This window comes from Maylandia zebra, linkage group LG22 (genome assembly GCF_041146795.1).
Source record: "Maylandia zebra isolate NMK-2024a linkage group LG22, Mzebra_GT3a, whole genome shotgun sequence".
Taxonomy (NCBI): Eukaryota; Metazoa; Chordata; class Actinopteri; order Cichliformes; family Cichlidae; genus Maylandia; species Maylandia zebra.
In genome coordinates, this window is record NC_135187.1 from 35,510,824 (window position 1) to 35,530,431 (window position 19,608).

Here is a 19,608-nt window from a genome sequence, read left to right on the forward strand (position 1 = left end):
TAAATTGTGTTGATCGGCCACGTAAAACCAGAGTTATGATAAAATATCTGCAATGTTTGGTTTTCTTCCTGAATACTGTCGTTGTTTATATTTACTGCAGGAAGAAAATTGCGTTTTATAAGGAAAACGCTTCAAAGCACTCTCCACCTGTGAGCAAAAACAAAACCAAAAAAATCCCACCCTTTCCTATTGGTGGACAAATGTACCACGTGGACCAATCAAAAAATGATATGGCAACATGGCATTTAGTTGTTTAGGACGGGGGAAGTTTTAGGAGTGACGGCGTGTTTCAGATGTGAGAGATTTGCACATTTAGCGCAAATCTTGTGTAGTTAGTGTGTAGTTAGTGTGTAGTGTAGTCAATAGTTTTGTTGTGTGTCAGAACAACGAGGCGACTGCTGAGTGTTACAGGTGTTACAGCAGTGACACATCTGCTGCTGTCAGGCCTGCAGGTATCAGGCTGTTGTTCTCCTTCATCTCATAGTGGACAGAAATTATTTTTTGGAGCGGCACAAATAATTTGTGTGGCATCAGATTTGATGCAGAACAGCTGATTGTTCTGTAAATAGTTTGAAATGTTTATTTAAAAAAACGCCTTGGCTGCATTTTTAGGTAAACAGCTGCAAAATACTTTGTTGTTTGCAAAACTCAGTTACTTTTTTGAAGAAGTAACTATATAATTAGTTACCCAACATTGGTCATTATTTACTGTATTTTGCAGACAGAGTTACAGACTCTCTCCCAGACCACAGACTCAGACTCATAATACAAGTCAGAGCTTTATAATAAATAATAAAGAAAGAAAGTTGTGTTTTCAAAATTGGAGTTGAAGTTATTTTTCCTTCCAATAGTGTTAACATGCTACACAGGTCATGAACAAGATTTTTTATTTATTTTCATTGTAAGTGGGCTAAAGCAGTTAATTAAAAGTAGTCTAACATAAATGCTGTAATTTGATTACTTTAATAAACATGTGACTTGGATGGATTGGATGCTGGCGTGACCACAGTGCACACGTCTGCTGTTGCTCACAGTGGTCCAAGGGACGCTCAGGGAGTTTGTGTGTTCGCTCACACACGTGAAAAATTAGAGGGGACATTGTTCACCAAATGACTGATTATGTCTGCCCTAAGCTGACACCAGCTTGGAGCCTCAAAACACAGTTGATCCTAGAAACAGCATGATGCACTTGGTTTTAAAACCCCCTGAAGACCCCACAGCTTATGCTTGGCTGCGTTTTTTATTGATTTTAGCTCTGCTTTTAATACTATCCAGCCTTTTTCAGAAGCTAAAACAGAGGACACACAGCTCTATTATTAAATGGTAAAAAATTCTTTTTTCACAAATGTTTTAAAAATGGTTGTATAACTATGTTGGTTTTCATGTTGGCTGGGTGGGCTCTCTCAAAAAGTCATGCTTCTGTCTGAGCATTTTTGTGTTTCCTGTTTTAAGCACGTATAAGTATAATTAGACACAAAATAATAGCGTGGTCTGGAAATTTCTCAGTAAAATGGAGGCTGTTAAAATTGGTGCAGGCAGCCATGAAAATTATAGTCCAGAAAGCCCACAGCCCTTATCAGAACAGTGTGCATTACAGCAAGCCACAGGAATTTTGTGCAATCTAAGTCATATCCTGTACTTGCAATATGAGCTGTTACTTTCTGACAGAAGATTTGAAAATTTAAAAGGTTTAAGAATTCATTTGTAACTTGCTCGATTAATGCTCTGAATAACTCTAAATGGTTTGTAGTGGTGGTTGTTGTAATGCTTGTTCTGTTGGAGTCCAGAACAAATGTCCTCTTTGGAAACAATAAATTACATTAAAAGAAACGAATGAATGAATATTTCTGTGGAAGCTTCTGATTTGATCCTACCAGTGCTTAGGTTTCTGCTATAGTCGGTTCCTCATCTGATCAGCAGGGGGCAGCAGAATATAACATAAGATAATATTTGGAATTTGTCCAAATTTTTCAGTGTTTAAAAAAAAATTCCCAATGTAGCCTCAAGGTTCACAATAGTACAAAGTCTGTAATAAAAGATTATAAATAAATTACAGAAATCATTTTACCATTTCTGAGATTAAACATTGCATTCACATAATGGGCTTCTTGTTTAAATATATTCTCATTTCTTATAGACCTGACAGAGATGGCTCTGTTACCTGGACCAAAGGGCTGCAGGAACCAGGTGCGTCCTGCCCTGCCTGGTGAGCTGGCTGCAGGTTGAGTGGGGTTGAAGCCTCGGATCGTCTTAACGTCAGCCTTGTTGTCACCTGCAGTGGGGATCTCTAGCACTGGAATGACAGTGCACTGGTCCAGCAAGCCATCAGATGTCATCACTTCAGTGTAGCCATCTTCACAGCCGCACACACCCGCCTGAAACAGGAAAGAGAAATTTCATAATGCAATCTGTTATATGAAACTATGTAAACGAAACTCTGAGCAGCAGAGATGTGCCATAGGTAACACAAGGAATAAAAGTTTCTGGAAGTCAAATAATTTTCAAACTGCTTTAAAAAGGGAGAAAAGACGGCTTTGTGGTGTTTATTCACAGCAGATACCAATCAATCAACATTTTTATATTTTCTTTTTCCTTTTTATGGTTTGGTTTTGGTATCTGACCAATTCATTGCATTACATGTAAAGTTGATAAACTATGAGTTTTTGAAAATCCCCAGATTAACTTGAGTTGTTTTGGAGTCTGTTTTAGAGAAGTTAAGTCTTCCTGATAAACATGTAATAAGAACACTGCCTGATGTCAAGCAGTAACTGCTTCTACAACTGTCGCAGAGCGACTGCAACGGCTTTGTTGCCTTGTTTGAGGACATGTCATGCCTATTTTCCACTAGTACCTACTTAGCTCAAACTGACTCGACTCGACTCAGTCTACGTCATTTTTAATTACAATTGAGTAAGAGTATAACAACCACCTAACGTGCATGGGGTTGTTATAGCAATGCAGCCAAAAATCCTGTGATGTCACTTGCATGGGACAAAAACAACACACAATCCAGGGCACTGAGGCCATGGTATACGTGCTGCTGCTGGTAAGTGTCTGGACTTCATTCCTGGACACGGTGCTGATTTTTGTGCAGCCAGTTCCCATGTTGCCAGGTTTCAAATTTTGATTTTTGTGAAGGAGTCGTTCTAATGCCTCAAGTGATGCCACTGACTGACCAGTCAGTCTGTTGATCAGATCAATTTAGATAGTTTGGAACCTGATCGAGTAGGTCCTAAAAAAGTACGTAGTACAAAGTACTGTCACCTAATGGAAAACCCTCAAAACCAAGTAAAGCTGAGCCGAGTAGGTACTAGTGGGAAAGGGCTAAGAGATCTTTGCCAGTGGACTGAAAGTCCTGGGAACTGAATGTCAATGAGTAAGACTGGTAATATAAGCTAGGGCTTGTCTATTAAGGGCCATTATTAAAGCTTAAACTAAATTCTAAAATGGACAGGAAGCCAGTGCAGCTAAGCCATGACTGGAGGGATATGCTCATATTTTTAGCACCAGTCAGCAGAGTTGATGCAGAATTTAGCATCATGTGAAAATATGTTAACAGAGACAGTGGGAGACTGTATAGTATAGGCGTTATTGTTGACAAGAGAACAAAATAACATCCAAGTCTTTTACATAAAACTTGAAATATGGGTTGAGATTACCTCAATTTCTGGCAGAAGTGTTTCTAGATTTGAAGCTGGTCTAAAACTGATTTGGTTGCAGTTATTCACAGAAAGGGTGTGGGTCACTATAAGACAGTCCTGAACCACTTGGCTGATAGTGACCCACATCCGTTTTCATACCTTGGCTCATGTGATTAGGCAGATGATCAATAGCGGGTCAACGACCCTCTTAAGGGGCACTCTCAATAGGGCTTAAAAATCTGGGACTCTCCACCATTTGCTCTTAGAACTGAAGAAGCTTCTCAGATGAAAAGTGAAAGGTTTTCAAGAAACTTTAAAAAGTCCTGTCGCTTTTCTTTCCAAACTCCATAGAGAGCTTGAATGTGTTTTTCATCATTGAAAATTTCTGAAAATGAAAAGTTGAAAATGCTGAAAAACCAATGCACCAAGTGCCAAATTTCAACCCAGCCCTTTGAACTCCAATTTTGATTTCTCAAAATTCTCAAAACACTTAACCATACCACTTACAGCTCCCAGGGACGTCAGTCAGAATGCTCTTCATAGACTGTAACTGTAAACACCAAGTTCAGCAGTGCTTTTAACTGTATGTTCTTATAATGAAAGTGTATCCATGACATGACATGAGATGCACCTATGACACACGTCTGTGAACACGTATTTCTATTTGTTTGAACTACACCTCTTCTGAGAACATGTTTTTGTGTTTGTTTTCTGTTGAAGGGCAATTTCACTATCAGTGTGTGACTGGCCTGACTCTTTCATACATACTGAAGAAAAGGTTTGAATTAAATTGACTGAAAATATTAATGCAACACTGAACAATATTAAGGTAAGTGAGAGATATGTAGTTCTGACTGACCAAAGTACAAACTTTTTTGATGAGTTGTGAAATTCAGTTGAGAAATGCATCAAAACTAATTAAAAAATATGTAGACACAGCAGTGTGTACAAGAACAATGGGAAATGTGTGTGGGGAAAATGTGTTCCACATTTGAGAACTACTCAAAGTGATCAAGAAAAACTGCAAAATGAATTACACATATGAATAAACATGCTTTAAGTCAGGTATCATTCTTTTCAGAATTTTGCTGGACTGCAGATTCTTCACTGCCAATTAAAGAACTGAAAGCATTGGCAGTTATTAATTCAATCTGATATTACAGCATGAAAACAGTCTGAGGAAAGCACTTAAAGGCCTTCACTCTCTGAGTAACAATCTCCAGGGTGGGCCATTTATATGGATACACCATAATAACATGGGAATGGTTGGTGATATTAAAGTCCTGTTTGTGGCACATTAGTATATGTGAGGGGGCAAACTCCTCAAGATGGGTGGTGACCATGGTGGCCATTTAGAAGTCGGCCATCTTGGATACAACTTTTGTTTTTTCAATAGGAAGAGGGCCATGTGACACATCAAACTTATTGGTAATGTCACAAGAAAAACAATGGTGTGCTTGGTTTCAATGTAACTTTATTCTTTCATGAGTTATTTACAAGTTTCTCTTTGTTCACAGCCATTGACATGTCGAAGAGGTTAACACGTGAGGAGCGGATCGAAATCGTGTTGATATCTGGTGAACGCAGTAACCGGGTCATTGCAGAAGATTTCAATGCCAGACCCCCTACGAGACCACCCATCTCCCATGCTACAGTTAGCAAACTGCTTGCTAAGTTTCGTGAAACTGGTTCAGTGTTGGATTTGCCAAAATGTGGACGCAAGAAAACTGTCACTAATGAAGAAACATCAGTGGCTGTCCTAGCTTCATTCAGCAAGAGCCCACAGCGTAGCACTTGCCGCATGTCACTGGAGAGTGGCATTAGTTGAACATCCCTTCAGCGGATATTAGCTACTCACAAATGGCACCCTTACAAACTCCAGCTGCTGCAGCATCTCAACGAGGATGACCCAGATCGGCGCACAGAATTTGCAGAATGGGCAAAACAAAAATTGGAACAGGACCCTCAGTTCACGCAGAAGATTTTGTTCAGTGATGAGGCAAACTTTTATGTGAATGGTGAAGTTAACAAACAAAACCACCGCTATTGGTCTGACACTAACCCACATTGGATGGATCCCTCCAAGACTGTTGGAACAACAAAGTGATGGTTTGGTGTGGTATATGGGGCACAACAATAGTGGGTCCATTCTTCATCAATGGAAACCTCAAGGCCACTGGATATTTGAAATTGCTACATGATGATGTGTTTCCCTCTTTATGCACTGAAGCTGGCACGTTCCCTGAGTTTTTCCAGCAAGATTGTGCACCACCACATTATGGGTGCCAGGTCCGAGCATTCCTAGATGAACAGTTTCCTGGAAAGTGGATTGGTCTTCGTGGGCCAGTTGAATGGCCCCCAAGGTCTACCAATCTGACCCCCTTAGACTTTTATCTTTGGGGTCATCTGAAGGCAATAGTCTATGGTGTGAAGATACGAGATGTGCAGCACCTGAAACTACGGATACTGGATGCCTGTGCTGGCATTTCTCCTGCGGTGTTGCTATCAGTGTGTGAAGAGTGGGAGAAGAGGGTTGCATTGACAATCCAACACAATGGGCAGCACATTGAACACATTTTATAAGTGGTGAGAAACTTGTAAATAACTCATGACAGAATAAAGTTACGTTGAAACCAAGCACACCATTGTTTTTCTTGTGACATTACCAATAAGTTTGATGTGTCACATGGCCCTCTTCCTATTGAAAAAACAAAAGTTGTATCCAAGATGGCCGACTTCTAAATGGCCACCATGGTCACCACCCATCTTGAGGAGTTTGCCCCCTCACACATACTAATGTGCCACAAACAGGACTTTATATCACCAACCATTCCCATGTTATTACGGTGTATCCATATAAATGGCCCACCCTTTAGTCTCAAAACCAATAGCCTGCCATCAAGAGCTAAGCATGACAAATGTTTTCGAAGCCAATCACATGGACATCTGGTAAATAAGAATCTCTTCCTTTGGGATAAAAATGCTCCCTGCATGAGTAATTAATAAGATGTACTGTAGAAGCATGACCTACTGACCTGAACTACTGAATAACATGAATAACCTCAAACAATCACATTTCTAAAGGTTTAAAAAAACAGAAATAAAACAGCAGCCATTCACAACTCAAAAGTCCAAGTCATGTAAGGTTTAGTCACATATCATGATGCCATTGCAAGTTTCACAATTTGTTAACAGCTTCTCTTATCAAATGTCTCAATATCTCGAAAATAAGAAACCTCCTGTCTCAGAGTGATGGTGAAAAACTACTTCAGTCATTTATTACTTCTGGGCTGGGCTACTGCAATTGATTATTATCATGTTGTTCTAAAAGCTGCCTGAAAAGCTTTGAGTTGCTGCAGCAAGAGTACTGACAGGTAATATAGAGAGAGTCCTTATTTCCCCCAAATTGGATTCTCTTCAGTTCTCCCTGTTAAACCCAGAATCAAATTTAATTCTTCATATTCAAGGTCCTTAATAATCATAAACATCTTATCTTAAAGACCTCATATCATCCCAATAGAGAGCTTTGCTCTTGGATTGCAGGCTTACTTGTAGAAGTAAGAAGCAATAATGATGTGTTCTAATATAATACAACTATGAAGCAAACAGCAGGCTAGTTTTCTGCTTGTCTCCAACTATATCAGAATGAGAAACTGCTCATGCTGTAATGATTGTCATCTACACTGAATTTAATATTTGTAAGCATAAGCATTTCATTTTTCAAATGATGTATGATTTGAATCTTATATTCAAAAAGCAGGTGGAAGTTTTATTTTCTAGCATGAAGGGTTTAATGAGCTGTTCACACGAATGTAGAGCCTGGCAATGGAGCTAAAATCGCTCTATTAGATAGGTCTCAAATCCACCTGGACAGTTACTCAGTGGCACAGTGGAAGCTGAAGATTGGATCTGACCACAGATGTAAGAAAAATGAATGAACTGACTTCATCATATACTCACCTCTGTGCACAGGGACTGTGGCTTGGTGCATGGTGGGTTACACGATCGGTCTGCCTTTGGTTTGGCTGTTGTAAGGCATCCACCTGTGGAGTAAAGTTCAAAAGGTCAAACCAGAGGTTTGATGTTCTGTTTGGTTCTTTTTTTGCTTATTGTTTATACTGAGTTATATATCTTTTTTTAATATCTTGAGCCTTAGTTCTTCATTTGAGTTTCTGTTTATTTGTCTTTGTAATCTACTTAGGGTTTACTTTGTATAGTCTCTTGCGTTGTTTTCATAGCCTTCCACCTTCCTTGTCAAGTATAAGTTATTTGCAATAAACCAAGAACCTCTCAGGTTGTGTCGGGTTTCCCAGCAGCACAAATCCTGTCACAGTGTTGACCAAATTCCCGAAGTGATTTGTCACACCTGTCGCATGATCCTTTGTGGATATCTTCGGAGCTGCAGCCAAGGTGTGCCAGTGGAAGAGTGGGCTCTGTAGCTGCTCCCAGCATCGCAAGGCAAGTTTAAGCACGTCTGTGATTTTGGATCATCTGGGCCTGTCCTCTAAAGATCACCGCTGCCAGTTCCTTGGAGAGCCAGATGAAAGCGTGTGATCGCCCCTTTGACTAAACTCAGAGGCTCTGGGAAGCTGCAGCGAGGTGGCCTCCCAGCACCCTCCATATTCAGTAATTCAGTATGTCCTGGACCTCAGTGGCAAGTGGGGCGTGTTGACTATGAAGTGTTGTGGTCGTACAGGGGTCACACAAATTAACCACCTCCTTAAAGCATGGAGAGAGGGAGAATCCATTTCTCCTGTTAGATTGGTAAAGGATAGAGATGAGTTGGGGTCGGAGGTGCCAACTTCAACCATTCCCACCTCTCTCCTTGTGACCACCTTCTAACATTGGCCCAGAGAGCAGATGTTGTGTGTCTGTTGTCTCCCCTGCCCAGTTGCACCGCTCTCATTGAACACCACTTTGAGACTAACCCTGGGGTGGTGCTGGTTTCACAGCTCTACGGGTTACCTGAACACAAAACGTAAAGAGTTCAGAGGGAATTGGCTGAAGAAAGATGGGTCTATGGATTTTTGATGGATTTGACCAAAGGTTACTGGCAGATTCCCTTTTCTCCAGAGTACAAGGAGAAAACGGCCTTTTCCACTCCGTATGGGTTGTACCAACTGGTCATCCTTATTTTCAGCTTGCTGGCGCTTCGGCCACTTTCCAGCAGGTGCTGTGTCTGCACACTACACAGGCTGCCACCTATCTGTATATGTTATCATCCACAGTGACACCTGGGCAGAGCATATGCAGCGGGAAGTGTGTGGTCAGATGAAAGGAGGTACAGTATATGGGGTACCAACTGGGAGGCAGGCAGGTGCACCCCAGATAGACAAAACAGCAGCCATTGAATGGACTGATTCTTACATAGTACTTTTCTACACTGAGCACTCAAAACATTTTGCACAACTTGCCTTATTCACCCATTCACACAAGCACTTTTCTCAGTGGTCTTTGTATGTAAGGGCTTCTATCTTACATTCACACACAGTCATATTCTGATGGATGCACCGAGAGCGTCTTGGGGTGAGTATCTTGCCTAAGGATATTTGGCATACAGACTGGAGCAGATGAGGATTGAACCACCAATCCTCATCTGGTTCCCATTTAATAGGTAGCCTGCTCTACCACCTGAGCTACAGCCACCCCTGAATGTTATGTTAAAATGCCCGTGAGTAGGCCATGAGTTGGGTAATGGGGCTGTGTGCCAATGGAATGTGGCTTTGCGGCTCAGCTTGCAGGGGAGGGGTGTAGTCCAGTGGGTTCAAAGGCAGTGCCTGGGGAGGCTTGCGGACACAGCTGTCAGCAATGGTCTAATGATGCTTAGAATAAAGTAATGGGAATGATGTAGACAGTGTGCAACTGACACTGACAGAAAAAATGCAAGTCTGCAAAAGCATGGGGATCCAGCAAGGCTACTGAATATTTATTAGGTTGTGGGCTCTGGAGGAGAAATCAATATTAATATTCATGAAAGGAATGCCACTGCTTACAAGCAAAAATCTATGAAAAGGGAATAACAATGTGCATTGTGCCAATCACAGATGCAAGGGCCAGCACAGCATCTGGAGCATCAGATCTACTGATATTTCTTCATGTATACAAAAATATGAATGAATTGGCTATTTGGAAAAGAAGTGGATGCAAAGTGCTGATGGTGATGGACAGCAGGCTTCAATCATCACCGTGGCACTGCTGGGGATTGAAACACATCTGTTATCTGGATCTCAAATTCTCTTTCCAGTAATGCTTGTGGGGAAGACTGTTTTAGGAAAGCTTATGCACATTGTCACCCTGCTAATCACAGAGCAAATCCCCATGTCAAAGATTTATTGCGGCAACTCATGCACACACTCACATTTACATCTGCTCTGTCTGAGATCAGGCTGTAAACTGGTCTACAATGGCAATTTGAGCATTCAGTAAATCGAGGGTTTTAAAGAACAGGCACTGAATTGGGAAAAGAAAAAAGAACTGACAGGCAGACTGTAGCTCATTTAGTTCATTTGTTCACTCAGTAAACACGTTCTTATTACCTGTGACATTGAGACCATCTGAACGCTCACACCAGACGTGCCGAGACGAGCCTCTCCACGGTCCAGATTTCCACTTGTAATCAAAACATTCACCGTCTACAGAAAGGATATAATCAGATGTTTTTGTTTTAAAAAAAAGTTTTTTTAATGTAAAATTTAATTATATAAATTATATGAATATTGTCGGTCCTTTTCACCACTTTTATTTTTTGTGTAGCTTACACTTACATTTCTTAGTGTAAGAAAAAAAACAGGAAAAGGGGCAAAACTATATCAGTGCTTAAATGTCTGAATTAATTGCAGTTCACATTAAAAAACATCCTTTGACCGGGACTATTGTGACCTGTACACGGTCGTGCTTCAAGCTCTTGTTCTGGACACTGCAGCAGGTTCTCTGGATCCTGGGCCACCACGGCTCTGGATCGAACTTGGACTGAACCGAAGCCCAGGTCAGCTCCATTTATGCAGCTTAGCTGGCATGAACTCCAAACAGTCCAGTCTGTCAAGTAGCACTCTCCTACAGAACAGAAATCAGTTAATCAGCAAACCAAAATGCAACATCACTGTATGATGTAAAAACTAAGTTAGTGATAAACACAGTGTCCATAATTAAGAATCCATAATTAAAGTTTTAAGTGTTAAATTTTAAGTGATAAGTGCATATCCACAGCCTATTCATGGCTTTGGGAGATTATATCATGTGCTGTTAAAATGTAATATTAAGCTAGTTAAAGGAAAATAAAACGTGAATGAAATGGCACACAAATCTTACACATTATACATTCTTTAAAATGAGCATTATGGTAGCCATCCATAATGTTTAGAAAGGCACTATACAGTGGTTATTAAATATTTATACCTATTTCTGGGGGTTCCTTCCAGGAGAATCTTTAAATCAAGTTTGCAAACTGATTTACTAAAGAAATCAAAACAGCTGGTCTCATTTTTCCTGCTTGATATAGTGGAAGTCATCGTGTGTCGAGGAGGCATTGTGTCAGGGTCCTGGGTCATTTGACCCAGCGTTTTGTGTTTATCATTATTATCATACTATGTTCTGGTTTATTCTGATTATGTATTTGGGTTTAGACTTTGAGTTCTTCATGTTTTGGTTCTGTGCTTCCTCTGTCTGCCCGTGTGTTCCCTCCCTGTTGCTATGTCTGAGGTCTTGTGTCAAGCTCGTGTCTGTGCATACCTGGTGTTGTTTTTCCTGTTTTACTTTGATAGTCTCTGTCCTGTGTGTAGTGTGTCTGGTTTTGCTTCCCCTTGTCTAGTCAGCTTTGATTAGTCCCAGCTGTGCTCTCCTTCTGTGTCTCATGCCCTTGTTATCCCAGTGTGTATTTAAGGCCTGTGTTTCTCTGTGTCAGTGTCGCATCGTTAACGTCTGCTCACCATCCTCCCTCGCTGTGTGTTCCGTCTGCCTGCCTACTAGTTTAGTTTTTGTATTCCCAGTTCAGTTCAGTTTGTGCACAGCAATAAAGCTGTTTAAGTTCAGCTTTTGTCTTTGGGTTTTGGAGTCTGCGATTGGGTTCTTTTCTGCCTGCCCGCGCACAGACCATGACACATTGCAGAGATTATAGAGCAGATGCTAGAAAAGTGAGACATTTACCCACTGTAAAAATAAACTTGTCAATCAGGCATTTCTGGTTCATTTTAGTCCTTCAAGGGATCTATGTTGGTAAATCACCTGCAGCTGAATATCATCTCTTACTTTGCACTAAACTCTGCGGCTCATGGCAGAGAAAGATTCAATGATTAGCATTAAGTAACAGCACTAGAACTGACAGGAAAAGAGAGCTCAAATAAAGGCGTTTAGAACATTCTGATAAATAATTGAAGTCATCCTCCCAAGAAGTAACAAATGGACATTTTTTACCATCATTCTGAGACAATGTTTCCTGTTATAGTATTTATATATATGCTAATTTAAAGTCATATCCTGAAGGACAACGTCAAGATAGAACTGAAGGTCAAAACTATCCAAACTATGCAGAGGAATTTAACTGGATATGACATTATCTGGGGGTGATGTATAATGTGAAAACGTCCTAGCACAGAACCCTGTGGAATTCTGTGATTAACTATTGTGTGTAAGCAAGGCTCCTTATTTACATACAAAAGTCAGAATCCATCAGATGATGAAATATTTAAAACCAGCACAGCAGAATTTCTTTCAATATCAACAATTTAGTCAGTGTATTTAATAGTGAAGCACATTAACTGTAATACTTGTGTGAATAGTCTTGGGTTTGGGTCCAATAGTAACAGACAAGTTACTGTTACCTCAGCAAGTGACTGCTCTTTATTAACAAAGAGGCTGGTGGATTCAACAACAACCTACCTGGACAGGGTACAGTACAGGGTTCCTGCAGAACTATTTGTGTGTTTCCTTCTACTGAGGGCTCCAGATCTCCACACAGTTCATCGTCCACCGCACTACCATCCTGTCGACCTGAACCGTCTGACACAAAGCACGACACATTCCTGAATCTCAGACCTTCTCCACACCTCGCTCCCTAATGGAAAAGCAAACAGAATTACTAAATATGGATACAATTCAATCTACATTTAACTTCTGTAGTACAGTCAGCTTGCTGGTAGCTTTAATCACATTCAGCTACTAGGCCTTAAAATGATTTTAAACCATTTGTGTTAGTCCTTGGTAAGTTTAAAAATTAATTCTAAATATAGTAACAAACTACTGGTACTGGTACTACTGGTCACCTGCTGTTTGAAATGAGTTAAATATTAAACTATTATAACAATAATAACAATAATAATAATAATGATATCCTTCAGGTTAACATGGCAATTTAAAAGGAGAGGCATATAATAATAATAATAATAATAATAATAATAATAATAATAATAATAATTAGTCAAGACCAGAGATGGGCAGTAACGCGTTACTCGTTACTTTTTTCAAGTAACGAGTAAAGTAAGGGATTACTATTGCAAAAAAGGTAATTAGATTACCGTTACTTTCCCGTAGGAACGCTGCGTTACTGCGTTACTAAAACCGTGATTTTTTTGCGAGAATGTCTCACGACAGTGACATAAGCAAGTGCGCCGTTCGTGACAACAGCTGTGTGCAGATCAACAGTGCATCATATATCGAGTGCAGGAGAGAGTATGAGCGTGCAGCGTTTAAAGCGTGGAAGTACTGACCTTACTTTGAGTTTGATTCCATAAAAAGTGACAAAAACATTAGTGTCCGCTGTGCGTGGGAAGAAAACTTCTTTTTACAGCGAACAAAACCCCTAAACTTCCGAGCAAGCACCGAGTAGCTACGACGTAATGGGAAATTCACAGAGAAACTCGCGGATTCTTCAACTGACCACCTGCACCAGGGTAAACCTCCGCCTACACCATTGCTGCTTTACAGGTGAAAATAGAGCAACAGGACCGCTGAGTCTTTGATTTGATTTATTTTCTGCTGTGTTTTACTTGCATCTATTTGAAAGACTGAGTGTAAACACAAAAAATATTTTTATTTTATGTGCTGGAATGTGTAGAAAATAGGTTTAAATGTTAAACTAATTTATTCAAGTCAGAGAATGTTGCAGATAATTAAATTTTTGCTTGATGCATAAAGTTAAAAGATTAAAACTAATAAAACAAGTTTAAAAAAAAGAGACTTTTCCATTTGATTACATTTTGTATGATGGATTATGCAGAAAAAGTAGAATTGGGCTGAAAGATCTATCGCTTTATCACCTATTCAGGTTGTAAATCGTGTTTTTAAAAAGTAACTAAGTAACTAAGTAATTAATTACTTTTGAAAATAAGTAATCAGTAAAGTAACGGGATTACTTTTTTGGGGAAGTAATCAGTAATTAGTTACTGATTACTTTTTTTAAGTAACTTGACCAACACTGGTCAAGACATTTGTCATGTTAATTGTCCCATTTTTCATTTATAAAGTTCTTATGAATACTAAGTATAAATTTTCAATTCAATTCACTTTTATTTATACAGCACCAAATCACAACAACAGTCGCCTCAAGGCGCTTCATATTGTAAGGTAGACCGTGGCGACAGTGGGAAGGAAAAACTCCCTTTTAACAGGAAGAAACCTCCGACAGAACTAGGCTCAGGGAGGGGCGGGGCCATCTGCTGCGACCGGTTATGGTGAGAGAAGGAAGACAGGATAAAGACATGCTGTGGAAGAGAGTCACAGCGTGTCTTTTAGGGTTTACTAAATAGTGAAATGGCAAACGTCACAACAATGTTGGTCAAAGTCAGTCTTCTGGAAAGTCTGATGACAGCATCTTGTGAGACACCTTCATTTTGGACTATCCCTCCTCATCTAGGTGAGTATGTCAGGATGGTTTAATATGACTTTAATGGTTTTATATAATATTTTTTACGCTAGTAAAATTAGTGACTAGTGAAAATTAAATACAGTGTTTCACTATTCTGGTAAATATGTTGAAGAAGAAGAGGAAGGCTAATTGACCTCAGATTTGCACTCAGACCAGGCGCTGTATCTCCACCTGTAGCAGGGCTTCACCAGGCAGGGCTTCCACTGTTCCATTTGGGATGGACATGGCCTCCCATCACCCTGCGGAGCTTGGATCACTGTCCGTCTTCTCCACAGTTTGCCTGCCAAAAAGCAGATAAATGAATAAATTCAAATATTAATGGTTGGGTAAAAAAGAATAGGATAACATTAATTACTCGAAACATAAAGACCTCTTCCTTTGCTATGTAATGTCATGTAACGCTGTATGAGGCAAGGAAGGACAGGACCCAAAGTGTAGCACTCTCGGGCAGGACCAAACTCAAAGGCAGCTTTTTTGAGGAATTTACAGATTTATTTAACTTCACTAGGAAGGCAATTGGTACTATACTGATATACCATCCTACCCTGCCTTTTGATCTAACTAACTACTAGATGCTGATCTGTTAAATGCTTAGCTTCTCAAAAACTCTCAAAAAAACTATTTCCAGAATCAATCATTTACCCAGGGCGTACTAGTGCCATGTGCACATGAACATTCCTCTGTCACAAACTGCACAAAAATCCAGTAATCTGAACCACTCGAGGCAGGCTGTTCCTCCCAAACCACTCCAGGTCTCACTGTCATGTGATGAAGTAGGACAATGGAGTCACCAGGTGGGGAAACCTCCTGCACTATAACCAGCAAGTCCAAGCTAAGAGAACATTTGTAAAGCATTTGGACAATCTACATGAAGTAAAGGTTTGTAATTCCCACATTCACTTTTATTCCAGTGTTCATCATTCCTGTTAGAGCAGCTGAGCTGTCAACAGTTTCTATCTGTAAAATAACACAGTGCAGTGCAGATAAAGTACAGAAAACTTAAAAGGAAACATATATGATTAGAGACTGTTGGACTCAAACATTAGCACATAGTAGCAAAACACTACTGCGAAAAATGTAACTGGTTAATTCCAATTCTTCCCTGGATTTGTTTACCTGCCAGTCCACATGTGTGACTACAGCCAGACCATGGTGACCAGTCAGACAGCTGGCAATTAACAGGACACTCCACAACACAGGATGCATTCATTTGCCACTTTCTCTCCAGACCAAGCTGCAAAGAAATATCATTAGTAATCCATGAACTCAAACAGAACCATTTACAAAGGTTTAAAAGGCAAGCAGTACCAAACATCTCACCTCTTTGCAGAAGACGAGGTCTACAGATTTACCATCACTACGCACACAGTCCAGCATGCGGGTTTTGAATCCATTTCCACACACTGCTTTGTCACTGAGCTGACAGGTACTCCATTCTGAAGAGACACAGTAAAAGGTCAGCATAACAGGGGTGGCTGTAGCTCAGGAGGTAGGAGAGTAGGTCATCTACAGTCTGAAGGTTGGTGGTTCAATCTCTGGCTGCTTCAGTCTGTATGCCTGGGAAGGGCACTAACCCCAAGTTGTTTATTTCTGACCCATAAAATACTTTTTAATGACCGGGCCAAAGTTTCAGTTTAAACAACCGACATTCTGTTTTCCTTCCTTTAATTAATCCGTGCATGCTGGATGTACACTCAGTGAAGGATCGCAAGTCTTTTGCAAAGCCAACACAAAAAGACAATCATTCATGCTCACATTGACACCTATGAGGATTTAAACATACAGTACATGGAAAAAGCTCACGCAGGCACACAGTGAAACGGTAACTTTAAACAGAAGGGCACTGAACAGCTTAAACCCAGGATGTGCTTGCTTTGAATTTGCAGTGCTAAACACTGCACTACGCTGTGTCTTTAAATCAGGGGTCTTGAACTCCAGGCCTCGAGGGCTGGTGTCCTACAGGTTTAGATATCACCCTGGATCAAGTGATTAGTTCATTACCAGTCCTCTGGAGAACTTCAAGACATGTTGAGGAAGTCATTTGGCCATTTAAATCAGCTGTGTTTGATCAAGGACACATCTAAAACCTGCAGGACACCAGCCCTCGAGGCCTGGAGTTTGAGACCCCTGCTCTAAGTACAGAATTTAATTGATTTGCATTCATTGTTTTTATTAACATACATAATATCCCAACTTCTTTGGAAACAAATCTGAACAGGTTAATGCTGACCAGTGATGTTGTAGGTGTAGTGAAAGCAGTTCCTGTTGAGTTTGCATGGCTCTGTCTCTTCAGTCGGTGGACACTCCTTCTTTTCTCCTGGCTGTCGGAGCGGGTAAGCACTCCTCTCCCGGGTGCTGTTCTCACTACATGGCTGAAAAGCAGAGGGAAAGGTTCTGACTGTTTTACATAAGCACACATTAAAAGTGTGGAACATAAAGGCTTTTGATTTTTCTATGTTGGAGATAGACAGACAGAAGTAATTTGACTGAAATTTGAACTCTTTTGATGAGATGTGAGATTCAAGTGAGAAGTGCATCATATCTTGCATTGAAACACTAGCAGTTTGTATTGGTGAAATGTGTTCCTGATTTGAGAACTGTATTAACAGTAGTAAGAATTACTTTTCTGCTGTCACAATTGTGCCAAAGCGATCAAGAAAAAGTCCAAAACCAGAACAGAAGCTAAGCTTGTTTTTTTCACACACGAAGTCCTGAATGTTCAGGGCTAATTCATATATTCACCTTCAGAAGTCAAAGTCATTATCAGTGATAATCCCAACTCTAATTCTAACCCTCGGCAATCAGAATATTGTTTTTATTTCACAGTTAATCCAAGTTTTGGCAACAGAGAACTGAGAAAATGATCATTTTAACTGGCACACAGGAAAATCTATTCACATTTTTCCAAATGTGAATCCTATCCCAGCTACATTAACACAAGAGGTGCGGTACGCATAGAGACAGACAACTGTCCACAGTCACATTCTCCTACCATACCTATGGTACCTATGGTTTCTTGAGTTTCCAAAAGTAGAATGGGAACTACAAGGTTTAACTATCCAGTCCCTCTTCTGTGGACTCATTTTTTTCTGTTGTTGTTGTTTTTTTAAAAGGTTTAGATTGTTTGTAAATAAGAGCAACATAACAAAAATCCCTTTGTTATGTTGCTCTAAGTCTAGATTGGTGTTGGACTTTCATTCTTTCTTCTTTTCAGTCCTGACTTGTTTATATGGCACTTTTGCACATTGTTAACTGTCTTGTCCTGTTTGTTATTAGCGGTCTATCTGTCCTCACCTTTTGTCCCTTCTTTTCCCTTGACCCTCAGTTGGTCACTGCAGATTACTGCCCCTCCATGAGTCTGGTCCTGACAGAGAGCTCCTGTTGAAAAGGAGCGCTTACTTCCCACCAATTGCCAAGTGCTTGCACATAGAGTAAGCACTTGGCGATTGGTCATTGCGGTTCTCTCTTAAATAATGAAGGGTCTCACTATATAAAGTGTGTTGACACGATTGTTGTTAGCAGTATATAAATAAAAGTGAATTGAATTAATTAACATACAAACAAATATGTGACACTGAGCAATACCAGCTAGATATATTTCGGCTCAGCTCAACACACAGCTCAATTCTGGATGCAGTATCCTGGAGACGGGCTAATCTTTATTCCACTTTGGAGTTGCATTCAGTAAGAAGTAGTGAACTAGGGTAGGTATACTTCTCTTTGCTGGTAGTTTTCTCAGCTGGATGTTTCCATGCACCTTGGGGTAAGAGAACAGGTCCTCACTGTTGTTTTTCCCTGTGCCCCAAGCATCAGCTCAGAGTACACAGCCTTCTGGGAGTGCCTGGCTGATAGCTGGAAGGTCCCCCAGATTTATTGTCCTTGGGGACCTCAGCATTCATGTGAGCAATGACAGTGAAGGCTGGTGGAGTGTGATCGGGAGCAACATCCTACCTGACGTCTAAGGAGCTCGGAAAGAAAAGCATCTGGACTTCTTTAAGTTGCTTGAACTTAAAGGATGAGCTCATTGTGAAACCATGCCCCACCCTACCATGTGATTTCGAAATCACATGATAAGGTGCGGCCAGGTTTCACAATGAGCTCACCCAAAACCGGGGCTGATTGTGACCCACACCCGTTTTTCCCACCTTGGCTCATGTGATTAGAGGATCATCAGGGGGTCTTTTGTCCCTCTTTGGGGGGAAACTCCCACTGGGTTTAAATCTGGGACTCTCCACCATTTGACCTTAGAACTGAAGAAGCTTCTCGGATGAGAGGTGAAACGTCTTCAAGTAACTTAAAGAAGTCCGGACGCTTTTCTTTCCAAGCTCCTTAGACTACGACGACCTGGATGACTCAGAACCTTCACAGACACATCCTACCTGACCTAAACCTGAGCGGCCCGCTGTAACTGGACTTCTTTGTTGTTCACAGGTTGTCTATAATAAGCATGAGAGTTTTCATAAGTGCATTTGGCACTAGGACACACTTGGTTGCAGGCTAATGATTGATTCTGTAATCATATCATGCATTTCTTGGACTTTTGGGTGGAGATGTGAGCTGCTTCTGTTGGCGTCATCATGCAGTTATTTGTATAAATTGGCTGAGATAAGAATTAGCAACTCCAAGTCTGAATCCTGTTTTCATCTGGGAAAAGTTAAAGTGTCTACCCTGGGGTGGGGCTGAATCATTGCCCCAAATACATCAGTTTGTCTCAGAGTCTTATTCACTAAAGAGGGAAAATGATGAAGGAGACTGACAGATGGATTTGTGCAACATATGCAGTAATGCTGCTGCTGTAGCATGAGCATTGAGTATGAAAGAGAAGTTTTTGATTTACTGGGCAATATATTTTCCTACCCTCACCTATGACCACAAGCTCTGGGTAGTGACTAAAAAATGAGATCACAAATACAAACAGTTGACATTAGCTTCCTCTGAAGGGTGTCTTGGCTCTCCTATAGAAGTAGGGTTAGAGCTTGGTCATGCTCCTTATCAAAAGGAGCCAATTCAGGTCCTTCGTGCATCTGACCTTTTGAGCATCATCTAGGTGAGATGTGCTGGACACGTCCAGCTGGAAGCAAACCCTATTCTAACCCAGGACATGCTGGT

The 19,608-nt window shown here is 40.6% G+C and overlaps 1 protein-coding gene across 1 annotated transcript in view; it reads right to left on the bottom strand.

Moving 5' to 3' along the window:
- Nucleotides 1-19,608, bottom strand: part of thsd7aa (thrombospondin, type I, domain containing 7Aa) — a 182,518-nt gene that overhangs the window by 17,144 nt on the left and 145,766 nt on the right. The window contains exons 18-26 of the mRNA XM_024798247.2: nucleotides 16,730-16,871; nucleotides 15,820-15,935; nucleotides 15,616-15,733; nucleotides 14,634-14,779; nucleotides 12,516-12,690; nucleotides 10,521-10,694; nucleotides 10,178-10,273; nucleotides 7,602-7,684; nucleotides 2,162-2,375 (exon numbers count right to left, since the gene is read on the bottom strand). Coding sequence (XP_024654015.2) covers nucleotides 2,162-2,375; nucleotides 7,602-7,684; nucleotides 10,178-10,273; nucleotides 10,521-10,694; nucleotides 12,516-12,690; nucleotides 14,634-14,779; nucleotides 15,616-15,733; nucleotides 15,820-15,935; nucleotides 16,730-16,871 — 1,264 coding nt within the window. The remainder of the gene's footprint in view (nucleotides 1-2,161; nucleotides 2,376-7,601; nucleotides 7,685-10,177; nucleotides 10,274-10,520; nucleotides 10,695-12,515; nucleotides 12,691-14,633; nucleotides 14,780-15,615; nucleotides 15,734-15,819; nucleotides 15,936-16,729; nucleotides 16,872-19,608) is intronic.